The following is a 16,970-nucleotide window of genomic DNA, read 5'->3' on the forward strand; positions in this document are numbered from 1 at the left end:
TTAACCATATAACAACTATAAAGTATATTTGAATGTAAGTGTACATAAAGCATAATATCAAATAATTAGTAATAAATCAATATAAATAATAATATACTTAATGTCAAATAACGCTAAAAACTTTATGTATTGTTAAAAAAGACATCAGTGACATATATTATGCTATCAAGCTGATGAATATTATTAAAATTCAACATAATCATAATAGCGAATAAAAGTACTTTTTCAATCAAAATACAATAATGTCGTATTTTAATTTTTATTGCTCACAATGAATCATACAATAAAGAACATTATGTTTGTAATATTATGACATAATGTGCTGTATATTGCATTTAAATTAGAAACACTAAAGGAAAAAATGTTTTAGAATTACTTGTATCCTAGTTTTTAATAAAATATATGAAAAATTTTGTATCCAATATCGAATTGCGTATTTAAGGCAAAAATTGAAATTATATGTTCATACATACCTATTTCCCCTTTTCTTCATTTCTCTTTCTCATATAACACACTACATACTAGCAGAACATTATTTATAAACCAAATGATAATCAATTGAAATAGAATACTAACTCTTGTACACGTAAAGTTTCTCTAATATACTGCAGTGAGAGCATATTTTATGTTTTTAATATTAGCTGATCATGATATATACATAATTCTATATTCAACTATATAATTTACAACTGCAAAATTATACACGAAAATTTTGTACATGAGAGATATTTATAATTTTTATTAATAAATCAATTTCTTTTTTCTAGGTAATGATGTTTGTGATCTATTCAATAACTTTTTAATTAACAAAAATGTAATTTCTTTTTAGCCTTAAATATTAATAACATACAATATGTTATTTTACATTAATAAAATATCTTTCCATTATATGTATATCAATAATATTTTTTCAAGAAGTGCGTTAATTTATTAAAATATTCATCAAATTTGTTTGTATATACACATTATACGTATATATACATATTATAAATTATGTATACAATTATATTTTTCTAAAAGATATCTGTAATTAAACCCTTCATATTTTCGACGTATTACATATTAGTACTGACATATTTACTAACTTGTATACATATTCTATTAATAAAAGGAATAAAACAATAATTCTATATAAATCGTACTATGTATCGTGCAGAATCATACACGAACACATTTACACGAGTATATTTCAGTTATTATTCTATTATCGACGCAATGATAAAGTTCACGCAATTCTTTTTACATATTTAAAAACTTAGGGATACAATAATATTTTTATAGTATTATTAAGCATATTTTTCAAAATATACTCTTATCAAATTGAGATTTTCAAATGTAGAGTAACATTATGTGGCAAAGAATACAGATAGCATTTAGTAAAGCAGTTTAAATAAAAATAGTAGACTATGAAGAAGTATAAAAGTCACGAAAAATATTGATCAAGTTAGATGTTTTGTTTTGTAAATACTGTTATAATTAAGAACATCCAAAAGCAGTGATTTTTATCTAGAAAAAACAAAGCGTGAAAATATATAAACACTTATAACAGCAACAATTTATCACCTTATTTTTATATTTAACAGCATTTCGAATATTAAGCTTACATCCTCTATTTACACTCTATATAAGGCTACAAAATGAAAGTTAATATATATAACTGTATCCTCAGATTATTTGAAGAAATATGAAAGTTTAGAATTATTTTTAATTGGGTTTATATTAAACAAATGTAATAAAATTGTTAATAAACCAAATCGTTTTTTCAATATATTTTATTTCATTTGTTTAAACTATCTGTTTTTTTTCATGATAAGATATGATGACAAGAAGTTTGTATTGCAAAATAACTTTAATGATATCTTTGAAAACGGGTAGAAATAAATGACGTGATGCTGTGCAACTCAACAACTTTGTTTCATATAGCGGAGTCACACACTCATGTGTACCAGGGCTTAATAACATTTTCTACACGTTTTGTGTTAAAAACAATATAAAAAGGTAAAGATATAAAATAAGATAACCTGAAGACCCAGTTAAAATTGTTACATATCGTTAGTATAATTATACTGATCATATAACTTCATGTCATGTAGCACTTATATAAGTACTATACATAAATTGATCTCTCTTACATTAGGATTGCAATTTCTTATTAAAGAATACTATATAGAACAGTAATATGATTAGCACAATAACAAGTTTCTACAATCTATCTAGTTACAAAATTTATGATCATCACAAAATGTTGTTTTAATTTAAAGTTTAAAAATCTATTTAGTATACATAATATTCTTTTATAATTCAAGAATTATGTATGGGTGACTTTACCTTTTACATTAAGATAAATAAATTATGTTAATTACATAGTTATAAGTAAGAATGCACATATTGGGATTTTAAGTTTCTATTCATTTCATTATTTTTCTTATTGAATGTAATAAAACTTATAGTTCGTAAAAATAATTGCCACATAAATAAACATTAAAATCAAATTTAATAATTAATAATAATTCAAAATATCAAAAAAAGGAAATAATGATAAATGTCAATCGTTTTATACAAGTTTCTGTATACTAGTTCTTGATAACATATTGAAAAATGCTGATAACATGATTTAAAATAAATACAAAAATTCTACATAAGAGAGAAATTACCATTTTGACAATAGTTACTATTCTTTTAATAAAATCGAAGTTTGAATAAAATCAAGTAATACATAAATTTATATTAAAAGAGTAATAAGTAGACAAAGTGGAAATTTTCGAATTTAATTATTTGAAGATATTTATCCATAATATTATTTTTTCTGACCAGCAGAAAGATAACATAGTAAATCAAATTTGATAAAATCATATTATTATATTTTTATTTTATTTATCGTTCAATGTGTCGCGAAATAAGGAAGAATCTTTAAAAGCCACAAAGAGAAAAAATTGTATGATTATGAGAAACTTATAATCCAACGTTTCAAATATAAACATAAAATATAACTACAAGAAACCATACCTAAACAACCTACCAGTGAACCATAGAAAAAACTATGATAGCAGCTGTAGATCTACTTGATCTTCGTTGATCGCGACAAAAACAATTGTTTGAATTGAAAATTGATGATTAGTATGATGTTTTTACTGAATGATTGAATTTAAACGATGAGATCTTCTGCGATGTCGAGGTGCTTGAGCTACCGGACTGTCTTCTCCAATGCCATTGAGAATATCGGTTAGTCATCTGATAAATGCAGTTTTATAACTTTTGGTCGTACGCGCACTGCAAGTCATAGAAAGAATAGAAGCAATTTGTTAGCAATTTTAGCGTTGCTTGTTATTTAAGCTTTAATTGTACATTATTTAATTTCACAGAATAAATGCTACATAAATTTGTATTCTTGTACTATTTAAACATGTTCTGTATCAGTTCAGCAAAAAGTTCTTATGTATAAAAGTTAATAAATATATCATTTCATTCTTAAAGTCTGATAGTCTCTTAACCTTTATACTGTGATATGACTATGGTTGAAGATAATAACACAACAAATACGAAAAAGAAAAATTAATTTTTTTTTCAGATTGGAACATTTCCAAAGAGTTGAAAATATTAATTATGCAATGCAAAGGTTAAAAATTACTCTGTAATAAATTGAATAAATTTCTTGTCAATACATGCATATTTTAAATTAATAAAAAATTCATGCTGCATGCAAATTAATGTTAATGACAAATGTAAGGTTTATATATATAGTTTTACATCTTTCTAAATATAAATATATACAATAAATTATGATTCCCAGATAAAGTAGACAATATATACAGCTAGTTATATGAAGTCTTGTTACAGTATTGTCTCATACAGTATTGTTCATTTTTAAATATAATATAATGTGGAAAAAAAACTCATTTAAAAAGTGCAATCGAGAATTGTTTATGAAAAGAACTATATAACTGTTACTTAATTTGTTTAGCCTTTTGAAAGTAACAGTTACAAAGACTTACTGTCTTAGAGAATGATAGCGATTTACTCGATCTGCAGACCTGAGGATCATATTCATGCCTCGCTGCGGTTGTGTTATCAAATTGTTTGCGGACGAATTTGTCGATTGTGTTTCTGTGATACAAGAAGTTTTGATACTGGCCCTTGTCACTGGTTTTGATACAGGCATCGTAGTAACACGAGTAGTGGAAGATGTGTTGTTGCTGATATTGTGGAGCCTTGTTGTTGGTTTAGTAGACTTAATACGAGGCGGAGATGGTTCACATGTACTGCTGACTAGCCAACTGTTTCTATAATTTTTAGTATAAACTTTAAATAAATTATATATTGATATACTTTTAAATAAGTTCGTATTTACTTCTATGACATTTATCAGTTAAATTGCAAAGTAATCTAGCCAAAAGTGGAATGGGCAAAAAGATTAGTGTAAATAACTTGTGAATTTCTTTCTTTTTTAAATATATTGAATACATTTTAACTAACCTTTTAGCAATAGTTGTCGTAGTAGATCTAGGGAGAAGTCTTTTTGTAGAATCTTTTTCTTTATTTCCAGTTAATGTATTAATTGTATTTTTCTGAGTTCTTGTTTGTAATAATGACCTTAAGTATGGACTGAAAGGATAATATTCATGTATTAACTACAACATTCTGTATTTTCACAATAAGTTAAATTGTATTATTATGATTTTTACTTTACTACTGTTGATGGTCTAGTAGTTGTGTTAAGAGAAGTATGATTTGTTGGTAATCGTTTTCTTTTAGCTTTAATTTGATTTAATTTATCACCCTGAGTTAAGGTTGTATATTTAGTTGTGCTAGTGCTTGCATGATCATCTAATGTAATTCCATCCACACAATGCATTATTCCCGAAACATTATCTTGCACCACATGAGCACTTTTTAAATTGGATAAGAATGATGTTTTCGGTCTACCAGTTATAGAATATATACCGTATTCATGAACTGGATTTTCATTTTGAGGTTGTAGTGGCTCTTTTAATAAAGAATGAAGATATGCTTCTTTCCTAAAATATAAAATTATTAATCTTTCGGTGTCAAAAGATGGTACTATTTTTAAAACACAAGCTGTAAATATTGATATTTTAATAACGATGCATACTTTTCCAACCATTCCTGTTGATGTCCAATTACAGAACCTGGTCTACATATTCGTATCCATGCAATTGTTTCATGAGCTGTTAAGTGATAATGTTTCATAATGTAACAACCAATCAATGAACCTGTTCTACCAAGTCCTGCTCTACAGTGTACAGCAACAGCACCACTTGCATTCTCTGCTATTTTAAGAAATTGCCGCATGATTGAATCTGTTGGAGTTGAACCATCAATAAAAAACAAATCTTTATGATCAAATCCTGCATCTGTGAAGATTGAAGCATCATAAATTTTTTTATTAAGACGTATAATTGTAGTTACATTATTGTAATGGAAATATGTAAAATATGATTCTGGTGCATGAAGTGGATATCCTGTAAAAAAGAAAAAATAAAGATAATAAATTATAGAAATGTAAAAAAGAATCATAGGTAGAATAGGTAAATTTATCTAAAACTTAACTTACCATTTTCTATTTTAAATTTAGCATAAGGACCACAAAATGCTATAAATTTACCAGGAACAATCCAATTTAAATCTCCATTTTCAACTCTTTCAAAATATTCATATTCCTTAACACAAAAATCTTGAAAATTAAAAAATCCAAGTTTGTGGCACTTATATATGGCACTAAGACATTCAATCAAAGATATTTCAAACCAAGGTGTACCAACAGAAGCATCCCGAAACATTATAAATGATGGATTTTCAGGACTACTATTTAAGCAATTATATGCTTCTTCTGCTGTACGTTTACAATACAATATCTAAAAAATATATACTAATGAATCTTATTTTTCTGAATATGTATAATAAATATATGTATTTAACAATGTGAATGAAATTAATATAATAACATCTTACTGCATAACTTCCTATAAGAAAAGCAGCATTGACTCTTTTTGATGGATCCATTGTTGTATAATGTACTATCTTTTTTCTTCTAAGAGTTACTGCTTTAAGTTTTTTATTAACCTTTTGACAATAATGATATAACATAGCAAGATTCAGTGGACCAAAATCATCATAGAAATTTTCATAGATTAATTCATCATCGATACTGAAATAATGGATGTTTGGAGTACTCTTTGGCTTTGTCCTCAATGTTATAAAATATAATCGGTCTACAATATAAGCAAAAAAATATAAGTGATATTTTAAAAACATTTAAATAATACATTACTTGACATAAATTAAGTACTATAATAGCATATTATCGTATATTTTTTTTAATTTCTTACCTTTTATGAACTCAGATGCACATACTAGTAAGTCATTTGTATCCTCCATCATTGGTTCTTATTTATTATCTGATATTGTGAATACCAACTGAGTAAGCCTGTCATCAGCGTAACCGATATAAGAAAGGATACAATTTAATTAACACAATCAGAGATCATAAATATAAACACACAGAAGGTTAGAATAGGTGTAGTAAAGGTAAACTGGATCCATCTAAGTACCTACACACGGTTACATTTGCATGGTATGTGTAATACAAACGAATTTATAATTATTATGACGTACGCGAAAATACGATATGTACTATATTAAAAAAATGTTTACTTACCTATGCGACCGTTACAAGATTCAAACTTGGTCAATGAAGAAATAATGATGGCTGATCAGTTACGTTGTTGAGTTCTTCCGGTTATATTGTATATTCAAATATACGATATTTCATAAGTATCATGCAACTTCTTTTTACTATTCAAATATAACCATTTTATAAAATATCAGCAAGATGTTTATTTTGTATATATATTAACATCATTACCCCCTATAAAAACGAAAAGTACTTTTCAAATACACTGCCATTTTCGTTGCCTTGTAATATCAAACTTTGATGACGACGTACGAATTCAATGTCTAGAACAAGAAACATTGTAGACGTTCACTAGTACTACAAATGCCTCATATAATATTTAAAAACTCTGAAGTTAATATACAATTAATGTTACATGTTTATAGCACAATTACGTCGTGATGATTTTCAGTTTTTATTTGGTGAGGACTAAATGATTATTTCATTAATTACAAAACAACGCACTCTGTTAAATAAAAATTCCCTACATTTTCCATAGTCACGCTATTATTTGAAATGAAGTTGACTTTATGCTTATCGATATATGCATAAGGTGCACGAAATTTTAAATCGTCTATACATATACGAAACATATATCTTCAATCTTCTTCGTTAGTTTAATCATCACTTGAATCTTCTTCATCCGGTAGAAATGATATGACAAGAAGAAAATTGGAATTCAAAAGCCAGGAAATAAACTGTTCAGAAAATTTTAAGTTTAATTATTAGCAAACGTAATAAATTAGTAATTTATCAAGAAATGTACCGTAGATGGTTGATCTTAAATAGCTCACGTCTTAAAAATAAATAATTCATAAATATTTTTGAGAACGTATTCTCATTCCCTGATTGACATGTTATACAATGTTGTCAAGTACGATGATGGAACGTTTTCGTCTCGACTGGAGATAGAATCAGTCTGGAGGTAGAATGAAGCCAAGAAGAGGAGGAGGATTCTAGATTCAGGGAGGATCAAAGCAGAATCTCAAAATTAGTTTTTTAAAAGTTATTTTTGCATCCTAATAGCCGTTTTCAATTTTTCACTCATTTTGTCAAGTAGAGCGGTTCAATGCTTAATAGTACCACCGTGCACGTGGTACACTACATGTGGAATAACTTTTAAATAAACGTTAAGTTTATAATACTATATATAAATTATCATTAGTCCTTTTTGAATTTGAATTAAAGTAATTTATATTTATATCGTTCACAATGCATTTTATCTAAAAAATGTTTACGTATTATTATGTTTTTATATTAAGTTATATGTTTAAACAAAAACGTGAAACAATTATTATAAATAATTGCTGTGATAATCTTTTCTGGTAGTGTAATACATCGCAAGCATAATTTAACTCTAACCAGTTATTATAACCACGATCATTTAAACATGTCTCGGCATTTGCTAGGAAAAACTGTTCGAAAATTGAGTCATGAAAAATCAACATGGAAAATCAATGAAGTTTGCGTTTTTGCGAGACAGACAGAGATGAGTAGAGTATCTCTGTTTCTGTGCAAGAGATTCATAGCATGTCACGCATGCACAGAACGCGAATCTTCTTGTCTTCCATCTTGATTTTTTACAACTAGTCACCGCTCAGTTTTCGGACGGTTTTCGCCAGCTTTTGCAGAGATGAAATTTTCTCTCTTCTTTTGGTGTATGAATGTTGAGAGCTGTTTATGTAATTGTGATTATAGCTACATTAGACATGTCGCCGTTAGTAACTAGAAGGCGGTCGTAGTTTGGAATAACGTTTTTGACATTCACTGAATGAAATTTGGACAGGAAAGGGGAAAAGATGGAGTGTAAAGAAGACATTCAGAGGGATATATTTTCGACAGAACGTATGATTTCCAAAACATTTATATTTTCTGAACCACATGTACTTAGTCCTCCTAGACCTGTTAACCCTGGGATTGATTTTGAACAAATATCAGATGCAGCCAATATTAGGAGAAATTCATTTACCTTTGCTATGCCAATTTTAGCAACGCAATCTCATAATCAAGATATATCCACTCTTCAATCGGATATATATGAAAAGCAATATAAGCCGAAAATATCAAGAAATTATTACAAACCAGCTGTTAATGTATTTGCTCAAGCACTTAAAGATACTGCAATGTTTGAGCAGTTAAAAAGAAATTCCAGGTCACAAGTTACTAAAATTAATCCAGAAAATTCAATAACATGCACAAATGTACCTCAATCATTACTTACAAAAGCAACAGCAAAACGATATTTTATTCAATTTGGGAATCTTTTAAAAATTACTATTCGTCCCAGAAAACAAATAATTACTATTATTTATACTACTAAGGAAGAAGCAAATATAGCTTATAGTAAAAGTGGTGAATATTTAGGAGAAAAATTTAATGTAGAATGGACAAAATTATCCGTTCCACCAAAATCTCCTACAAAAAAGAAAGATTTACAAAAAAACAAGATTTACAATGTATCACAAATTGTATCTAATTTTTTTAAATCATCTGACGATGAAATTAAATCAGAGTTAGATGCTATGACAAATCTTGAGCATAATTTACATAGTAGAAATAATTTTGATGAGACTTTGGCTAAAAGACATAAAATATTACAGTCGAAAAGTATGTCAAAGTCATTTACAAGATTAGAGAAAACATCTGCAAAAGCTGAAAAACTTAAAGCTGAAAGTCAAATATCTGATTTATTACCAAATGCTAGTATCGAAGAATTACAAAATATAATTCAACAACCTGCATATACCTCTGAAGACAAGTATAAGGTATTAGAAGCAAGAGATCGACTTATAAGGATGAGACAAATTAAATCACATACATTAGCAGCAGCTAAAATAATGATTGGAACATGTCCTGATATGTGTCCTGAAAAAGAACGTTTAATGCGTGAGTCAAAAAGACAAGTGGCATTGTATGAACAGCTTGAAATCAATGAATATAGAATAAATCACATGGTTGCAGTTAAACAATATTCTAGATCTTCTGCAGATCAAGAAGAACCAATGGCACATGAATTGAGACCAGTAAAATCTTTAAAAATGACTATGAGTTATTTACTTCACGAGATAGTAAATCTTTGTGACCAACAGGGTACAAACTTGGGAGAATGGTATCATTTTTTATGGGATAGAACAAGAGGAATTCGGAAAGATATAACACAGCAAGAGCTATGTTGTATTGATAGTGTAGAGTTAGTTGAACAATGTGCTAGGTTTCATATAGTATGTTCAGAGAGACTTTGTGCAGAACAACCATCTGTTTTTGATAAAAAAATTAATTCTGACAATTTAACAAAATGCTTACAATCATTAAAGTACATGTATCATGATTTAAGAGTAAAAGAAATTAGCTGTAAAAATGAACCTGAATTTCGTGCATATATTATTTTATTGAATTTAAACAATGGCAATTTTATGTGGGATTTGCAAAGACTACCAAACAACATACAAAAATCATCAGAAGTCCAGTTTGCATTAGATACATATTCTGCTCTTGAGTCTAATAATTATTATAAATTCTTTAAACTTGTTCAGGAAACTACATATTTAAATGCGTGCATCTTACTCAGATATTTTTATCAAGTGAGATTAAAAGCATTATCAGTATTAGTCAAGGCTTATTGCAGGACTGCGTCGACAGCATATCCATTATATGAATTAATAGATGCTTTAGGTTTTGAGGATGAAAATGAAGCTATATATTTTTGTGAACAAGTGGGATTAAATGTTTCAGAAGATGGCTTACATGTATTATTGAACAGACATAACTTTACTATGCCTGTATTACATATAAAACAAAAAAGAGCATGCAATTTAATAGACTCTAAAAGAATTATGCAACGTTTATCTATTGGAGAATGTATAGCAGGAGGAAAAATGCCAGAAAAAGCTTATAAGTATCATAAACCTCACAATAGTTTTGATTCACATGGTTACTTAATGCCTGATTCTATTAATGCAGAAGATCAAAATAAAAGTATTGTTTCTTCATCAACTGATCCATATGAGTTTATAGATGAAGATATAATGCACAATGAGCAATCCATATCAATGTCTGAGAAAAGTCAAAATAATAATGAAAATGTGCTTACTACTGAACACACAATTACATTAAAGACTGTTTCAACCACTGAAGCTAATACAAATCTTTTAGCCATGAAATCCAATGCTAATACCTCCTGTGTCTCTAAATCTCAGACACAAATAAATAAATTTCAAATAAATACAAATTCAGAATTAATAACATCAAAGATAGGAAATCAGAAAGATTCAAGGATATTTAGTTTTGTATCAGCACAACAATCAAATGAATCTTCCATTTTGTCTAATGTATCGAATGTAACACCAACAACTTCTAAAACTTCTAATTTATTCTCCAAGCAATTTGAACCTCCATCAGACAATGATATTACAACAGTAACAAATAAAAGCATATTTTCAGGGATGTCACAAGGAAATATATATATGAAAAATCCTACATCTTCCACAGTATTTTCTAGTACATACTCGAATGTACAAACTATTTCAAAATCATCAAACATTGTAAATCCTGTAACTCTCATGGGTAAAACTATACCAAATGAAACGTCAAATTTCTTTGTAAAAAGGCAAGTTCCACAAGAAGAGAAAACTGGAAAGTTAAAATTAGAAGAACAAGAATCTATTAAAAGGATGCAAGAGATTAATGATATTGCAAAAGACATATTAAACACTTTAGAAACAGAACTAGTACAAGCACATTGTTCTGCTATAGTAAAGGAAGAAACAGATAAGATATATATTTACAACACTTTTAGCGAGGATATCAGTAATGAAATTTTTAACGAGGTAACTTCTGAAATTTGTGATAATTTATTACAGAAGGAAATTGTTAATGCACGAAAATTACATGAAATATCAGTGAAAATAAAAAATAGAGTAATTGTAAAATATTTCAATAAATGGAGATTTAATGCATTGAAGAAAAAACAACAAAGAACAGCATTAGAAAATACACCTGTATGGTTGCAAAAACATACTAGCGAACAATGTGCAAAATTATTGTACACTACGGAACAAGATTTAGTTATTAGAAGCATGTGCAAAAAGTACAAAGAGATAAGAGATATTAAATATTATTCTGAATCTTTAGCACCAATTACTGTTATAATCCACATTGGTATTAAAGAACACTTGAAATCTTTAAACATTGACATACATTTCAATTGTTATTGGAAATTAATTATCTCTTGGCCAAACTTACATAACAAAACAATTTTATGGCATTATAAAAAAATAATGAATCAGTATCTTTGCCCTGAGGATTATTCTGCAGATCCTATTATAAAATTGTATCAACCAAATCAAAGTGAAACATTACATATTTGTATTAGACATTTTGAAGGCCTGATTAGTAATCATCATTTAATAGGATCAGATGCTCTTTTATTTACAGCAGATGCTTCTGAAGAAATTAAATTTATTGTAAAACGTTTAACAAAAATTGTGTTATCCAGAGACAGGCTGATGCCTATACCACTTGTATTTCTTATTTTGGGTGACTCAACATTTCAAACTCAAGATAAAGAAATTATTTCTACTTTAGAACAATTTTTGAAATCTGGATATCTGTCAGTGTACACAATCATACATGAAAAAAATTTAAATGAGAAAACAATTTTAAATTTAACACAAAGTGCAATTCTTTGGTTGTCCATTAACAAATCACCTCAGAATCCACTAGAAATGGATTATTTACAAAATATTTATAATACTTGTTTAACAGAAGACTTATGGCTAAGGTATTGTAATTAAAGAATATTAATTATTATAAATTTATGTAATTTTTTATAACATTTTGTAATTTTTACAGAATATATGATAATTCGTTCTTCAATGAAAAATTATTACATGCTCTGGAGAAGCCTAAATTTATAATTGATTTACATAACGAAGCAGTTTCTCATGTAATAGACATAATCTTAGACCCTGAATCTTTTATGTATACAAAATTTGCCCCAGAGTTTAGAAAGTTCGTTAAAAATCACTATATGATGCCATGTAGTTATGAACATTTTGATGATGTTTGGAAAAGTGAAGAGTATAAAGCAAAATTAGAAAGAGTAATGTCTAGCTTTAAGTTGCCTCAGTGGAAGTAAGTAGTATCATAAATATTTTATATTATATTTAATACTGTTTTCATATTTAATTCAATTTATTAATATGTATTCTAGGTATCCATGGCCTATAAATAATAGTATCATACTTCATCAATATATAACAAATTATTGTCAAGAAGCATTATTTACTTCTGGTGATGAAATATCTGATAATATATTGAGTAATCTGTTTATTACAACTGGAATTTCAACTGTGTCGAATTTTATCGATGTATTGTTATATGTTATTAAGCAGAAAATATATCTTCTTGCTAAAGATTTGAAAGTAATTTACAATAAGAATTATTTGAAATGTTTTCGAACTTTACCATGGTGGTTAAAGTCTAATCTATTAACCGAATATAAAATTGTACCAAAAAATATTAATGTTCAAGAGACTGAAAAAGAAAATAAGAAAACAATCGATATTAATGAACCAGCGGTAAAGAAACGGAAGTTAAATAAATTTCAAGAAAGCAAGTATGAACTTGAACCATTAGCAACGTTTTGTGAAAATAGTCGTAGTCAAGTAATGGAAGTGCACCATATTTCAAAAAAAATTGAAAATCGTTTGAAAGAACATCAAAAACAAAGCTACTTACTTGAAGAAAAGTTAAAGAATGCTTTGTTAAATGAAAAGAAGTATGTGTAATAAGTTGTAATGTATAAAAAAGTTAAAATTATTTTGATCTTTAAAAATATCTACAATATTTCAGAAACTGTGTTTATAGTATTATACAAATAATAATGTATTCATGTATATAAGCAATATATAGAATAAGACTAGAAATATTGTATTGTATGGTACACAGAAAGTGTGATTTCTTATGTAAAAATAAATCAAAATGTGTAGATAATTTTTTTACTAAAGGTTTAATTTCCTAGAAAATCGATTTTGCATTTGCCCTATCTCTTATATCATAGCTAAGATATGATTCAGATAGATAAGATAGTACACAATAAATTTTCAACATCAACTGCCTTGAAAACTTTTTTGGATATTAAGCATCTTTTCCGAATAGAATGTATATGTAATAAGTGCGGATAAAGTAAAAATATTTAAAAACTGTAAAATAATTCTGGAATTATAAAAATGCATACACTTTATAATGTCTTACATATATTCTCGTTGTGATTATTTATAGATTAATGTAAAAATTAAAAAGTTAATGTATTTACATAAATAGAAATTGATTGATTTTTATTTGTTTTCCTATATATTTCATAAAATAATCATATAATTTACAATCTTATGACAGTTCCAATTTATAAAGCAATTTTTATAATTAAAATAATAATATGAATTTCAATTTGAATTTTCAGAAACTTTTATATTACATCTTTTTTTGTAAAAACTTTTATATATTTAATTTAAATCTAAATATATTATATTACACATAAAAAATAAAAATATAAATAATCGTAAATTTATTTCAAATTATTTTTTGTTCAATAAAATTGATTACTGTTCTATGTTCATCGTGGTTCATTCTTGAAAATGCTCCTTGATTCGTAGTGCGGCCTCTATTGGAGAATTATTATACAAAGACTTTTAAATTTTAACGGACTTTGTAAATATTGAGTACCTTTAGCTAGTACTTATTTACTCATTCGTTTAAAATCCATTGAGTTGTGTGAATGGAGAATTTGGTGTTTCCTAACGCGGCATTATAATATTTTTTCATAATTCTATATATTAATGCTTCTTTTCGTTTTACAAGTAAATTTGTCGTTTAATAAATCTTAACTAGAAGTCTAATAATTTAATTGCTTAAAATGCAATAATATTACAAAGTATTTCATATTTTTAAAATAAATCATTATTGGTTAATTTTAAACATTTTCATCATGTCTCACTTAAAATATATGAAAGAAATAAATAATCTAACTCGCATGGATGAAACTATTAAGGGGCCACTTCCGCGTTGGCAGAAAAAATGTTTAGAAACATCAAATTCCAGGTACTACTTTATTAATTCATATTTATTTTATTATTAGAAGCAAAATAAAATATATTTTATTACTAAAATAATTCATATGTACAGTGTCAACCTTAGTATTAATTCATCACGAAAAATTACGAACGGATCATTTGCAAATAGTACTACAGGAAAAACACCAACGAAAAAGAGTGACACTCGAATGAAGAAAACACCATCTAAAACTTCTAAGAAATCTCCAAGTATGAAGTCACTTTTATAGTTTAGAATATCTATAATGTAGAAATAGAGTAATTGTTGTCTACATATATAAATAATATATAGTGATATATAGAAACAGTTCTACATAGTTTTTTAAATATTATCTAATTAGGTCGTGCTTCTACACCAGCTAAGACACCTAGTGGTGGTGATAGATTTATTCCTTCAAGAGCAACTACTAATTTTGATCTTGGTTATTATAAGGTAAATGTATATTATTTAATATAAATTTTATTATCTTGATATAGTAGATAGCAATATTTTAAATATAAAATCTTTCAATTTCAGATTCAACAACAACCAAATATAGAAAAAAATGAAGAGAAAGTAGACAATATAAGTCCTTCCAAAAGGGAAATGCAGCGACTCATGGGAGAAAATTTACATGGTGGTGATATTAATCAGATGAGAGTTTTGTCTTATCAAAATAAAGCACCAGCCCCTCCAGAGGGTTATCAAAATCCATTGCGTGTTGTGTATAGCCAAAGTAAAACACCAGCAAGCATAAAAGCTTCTACAAGATATATACCACAAACTCCTGATAGAATACTGGATGCTCCAGAAATTGTTGATGATTATTGTAATATATGTTTAATATATAGATGTTTAATATATATTGTTACCAAACAATTATGAAAATTTGGAAACATTTCAGATTTAAATTTAATTGATTGGTCGGAAAATAATATTCTAGCTGTAGCATTAGGTGCTAGTGTATATTTGTGGAATGCAGCAACAGGGACTATTGAACAGTTGCTTGAATTAAGTGGCAATGATTATGTTTGTTCTGTTGCATGGATTCAAGAAGGTCCCTATTTAGCTGTAGGTACTACAGTGGGAAATACAGAATTATGGGATTGTAGTCAAATAAAAAGAGTACGTGTAATGAATGGTCATGCGGCCAGAGTAGGTTCTCTTTCTTGGAATTCACATGTTTTGACGAGTGGTTGCAGGTATGAAATTTCATAATACATATTGATGACAAAATTTTAATTATACCCTTTATATAGAGCAGGACAAATAGTGCACCATGATGTTAGGCAAAGGGATCACTTAATATCAACAATTAATGCACATGCTCAAGAAGTATGTGGTTTAAAGTGGTCACCTGATGGAAAGTATTTAGCAAGTGGTGGTAATGATAATATGCTTCAAATATGGCCATCAATCTCTGTACAAAGTCATACAAACACACAACCAATTTATTCATTAAATCAACATCAAGCTGCTGTAAAAGCACTTGCATGGTGTCCTTGGCAGAATAATATTCTTGCTAGTGGAGGTGGTACTGCTGATAGAACTATACGATTTTGGAATTGTAATACAGGTGAAGAAAGCATCAATTGTGTATATTCATTGTACACAGTAAAACCAACAGTAATAACAATTCTAATGAAATCAAAAATCTTTTTACAAATATTTATTCAACAGGTGCATGTTTAAATATGGTAGATACGAAGTCACAAGTATGTTCTTTGCTTTGGTCTACAACGTATAAGGAGATTGTATCTGGTCATGGATATGCACAGAATCAGTTAACAATCTGGAAATACCCCGCAATGACGAAGGTCGCAGAACTTACAGGTCATTCTAGTCGCGTTCTACATTTAGCAATGTCTCCAGATGGTACTACAATACTTAGTGCAGGAGCTGATGAAACCTTAAGATTATGGAAATGTTTCCTACCTGATCCACACAAGAAGAAAGATACGAATGAAATAAAATCTGTTGCGTCTAGACTTAAGCAATCGATTCGATAATATTTTTATACTAACAGACGAAGTAATTTACTTCTATATATTACTTCTTAATCAAATAAATGACTAATAACTCGTATTTTAATAAATGTGAAAATTAGTGATATAATTTTTTATGTTATTATTTATTTTTTTATTAATATATTTAAAATAAAAAATCAATATTCATAACTTAAAATCCCGTC

The 16,970-nt window shown here is 27.6% G+C and overlaps 3 protein-coding genes across 4 annotated transcripts; 2 read left to right on the forward strand and 1 right to left on the reverse strand.

Moving 5' to 3' along the window:
• Positions 1–245: 245 nt before the first annotated feature.
• Positions 246–7,940, reverse strand: LOC126869584 (dual specificity protein phosphatase CDC14C-like). 2 transcript variants are annotated; one of them, XM_050626362.1, is made up of 9 exons: positions 6,677–7,940; positions 6,348–6,569; positions 5,971–6,230; positions 5,573–5,873; positions 5,111–5,480; positions 4,683–5,015; positions 4,474–4,602; positions 4,032–4,280; positions 246–3,270 (listed from the first exon to the last, which is right to left on the reverse strand). In XM_050626362.1, the coding sequence occupies exons 2-9, from the start codon at positions 6,397–6,399 to the stop codon at positions 3,228–3,230; spliced, it is 1,737 nt and encodes a 578-aa protein (XP_050482319.1). In that variant the 5' UTR covers positions 6,400–6,569; positions 6,677–7,940; the 3' UTR covers positions 246–3,227. The 2 variants fall into 2 exon arrangements, with proteins under 2 accessions (XP_050482319.1, XP_050482318.1); XM_050626361.1 differs by having other exon boundaries at positions 3,993–4,280; positions 6,677–7,932.
• A 106-nt stretch (positions 7,941–8,046) lies between these two features.
• LOC126869559 (uncharacterized) lies at positions 8,047–13,684 on the forward strand. The gene is made up of 3 exons (XM_050626258.1): positions 8,047–12,470; positions 12,542–12,823; positions 12,903–13,684. The coding sequence occupies exons 1-3, from the start codon at positions 8,491–8,493 to the stop codon at positions 13,477–13,479; spliced, it is 4,839 nt and encodes a 1,612-aa protein (XP_050482215.1). The 5' UTR covers positions 8,047–8,490; the 3' UTR covers positions 13,480–13,684.
• Positions 13,685–13,837: 153 nt separating this feature from the next.
• LOC126869591 (cell division cycle protein 20 homolog) lies at positions 13,838–16,894 on the forward strand. Its single transcript, XM_050626379.1, has 7 exons — positions 13,838–14,788; positions 14,873–15,009; positions 15,141–15,232; positions 15,317–15,608; positions 15,684–15,981; positions 16,039–16,355; positions 16,460–16,894. The coding sequence occupies exons 1-7, from the start codon at positions 14,676–14,678 to the stop codon at positions 16,786–16,788; spliced, it is 1,578 nt and encodes a 525-aa protein (XP_050482336.1). The 5' UTR covers positions 13,838–14,675; the 3' UTR covers positions 16,789–16,894.
• The last annotated feature ends 76 nt before the right edge of the window (positions 16,895–16,970 follow it).

This window comes from Bombus huntii, chromosome 9, assembly GCF_024542735.1.
Source record: "Bombus huntii isolate Logan2020A chromosome 9, iyBomHunt1.1, whole genome shotgun sequence".
NCBI classification, from domain to species: domain Eukaryota; kingdom Metazoa; phylum Arthropoda; class Insecta; order Hymenoptera; family Apidae; genus Bombus; species Bombus huntii.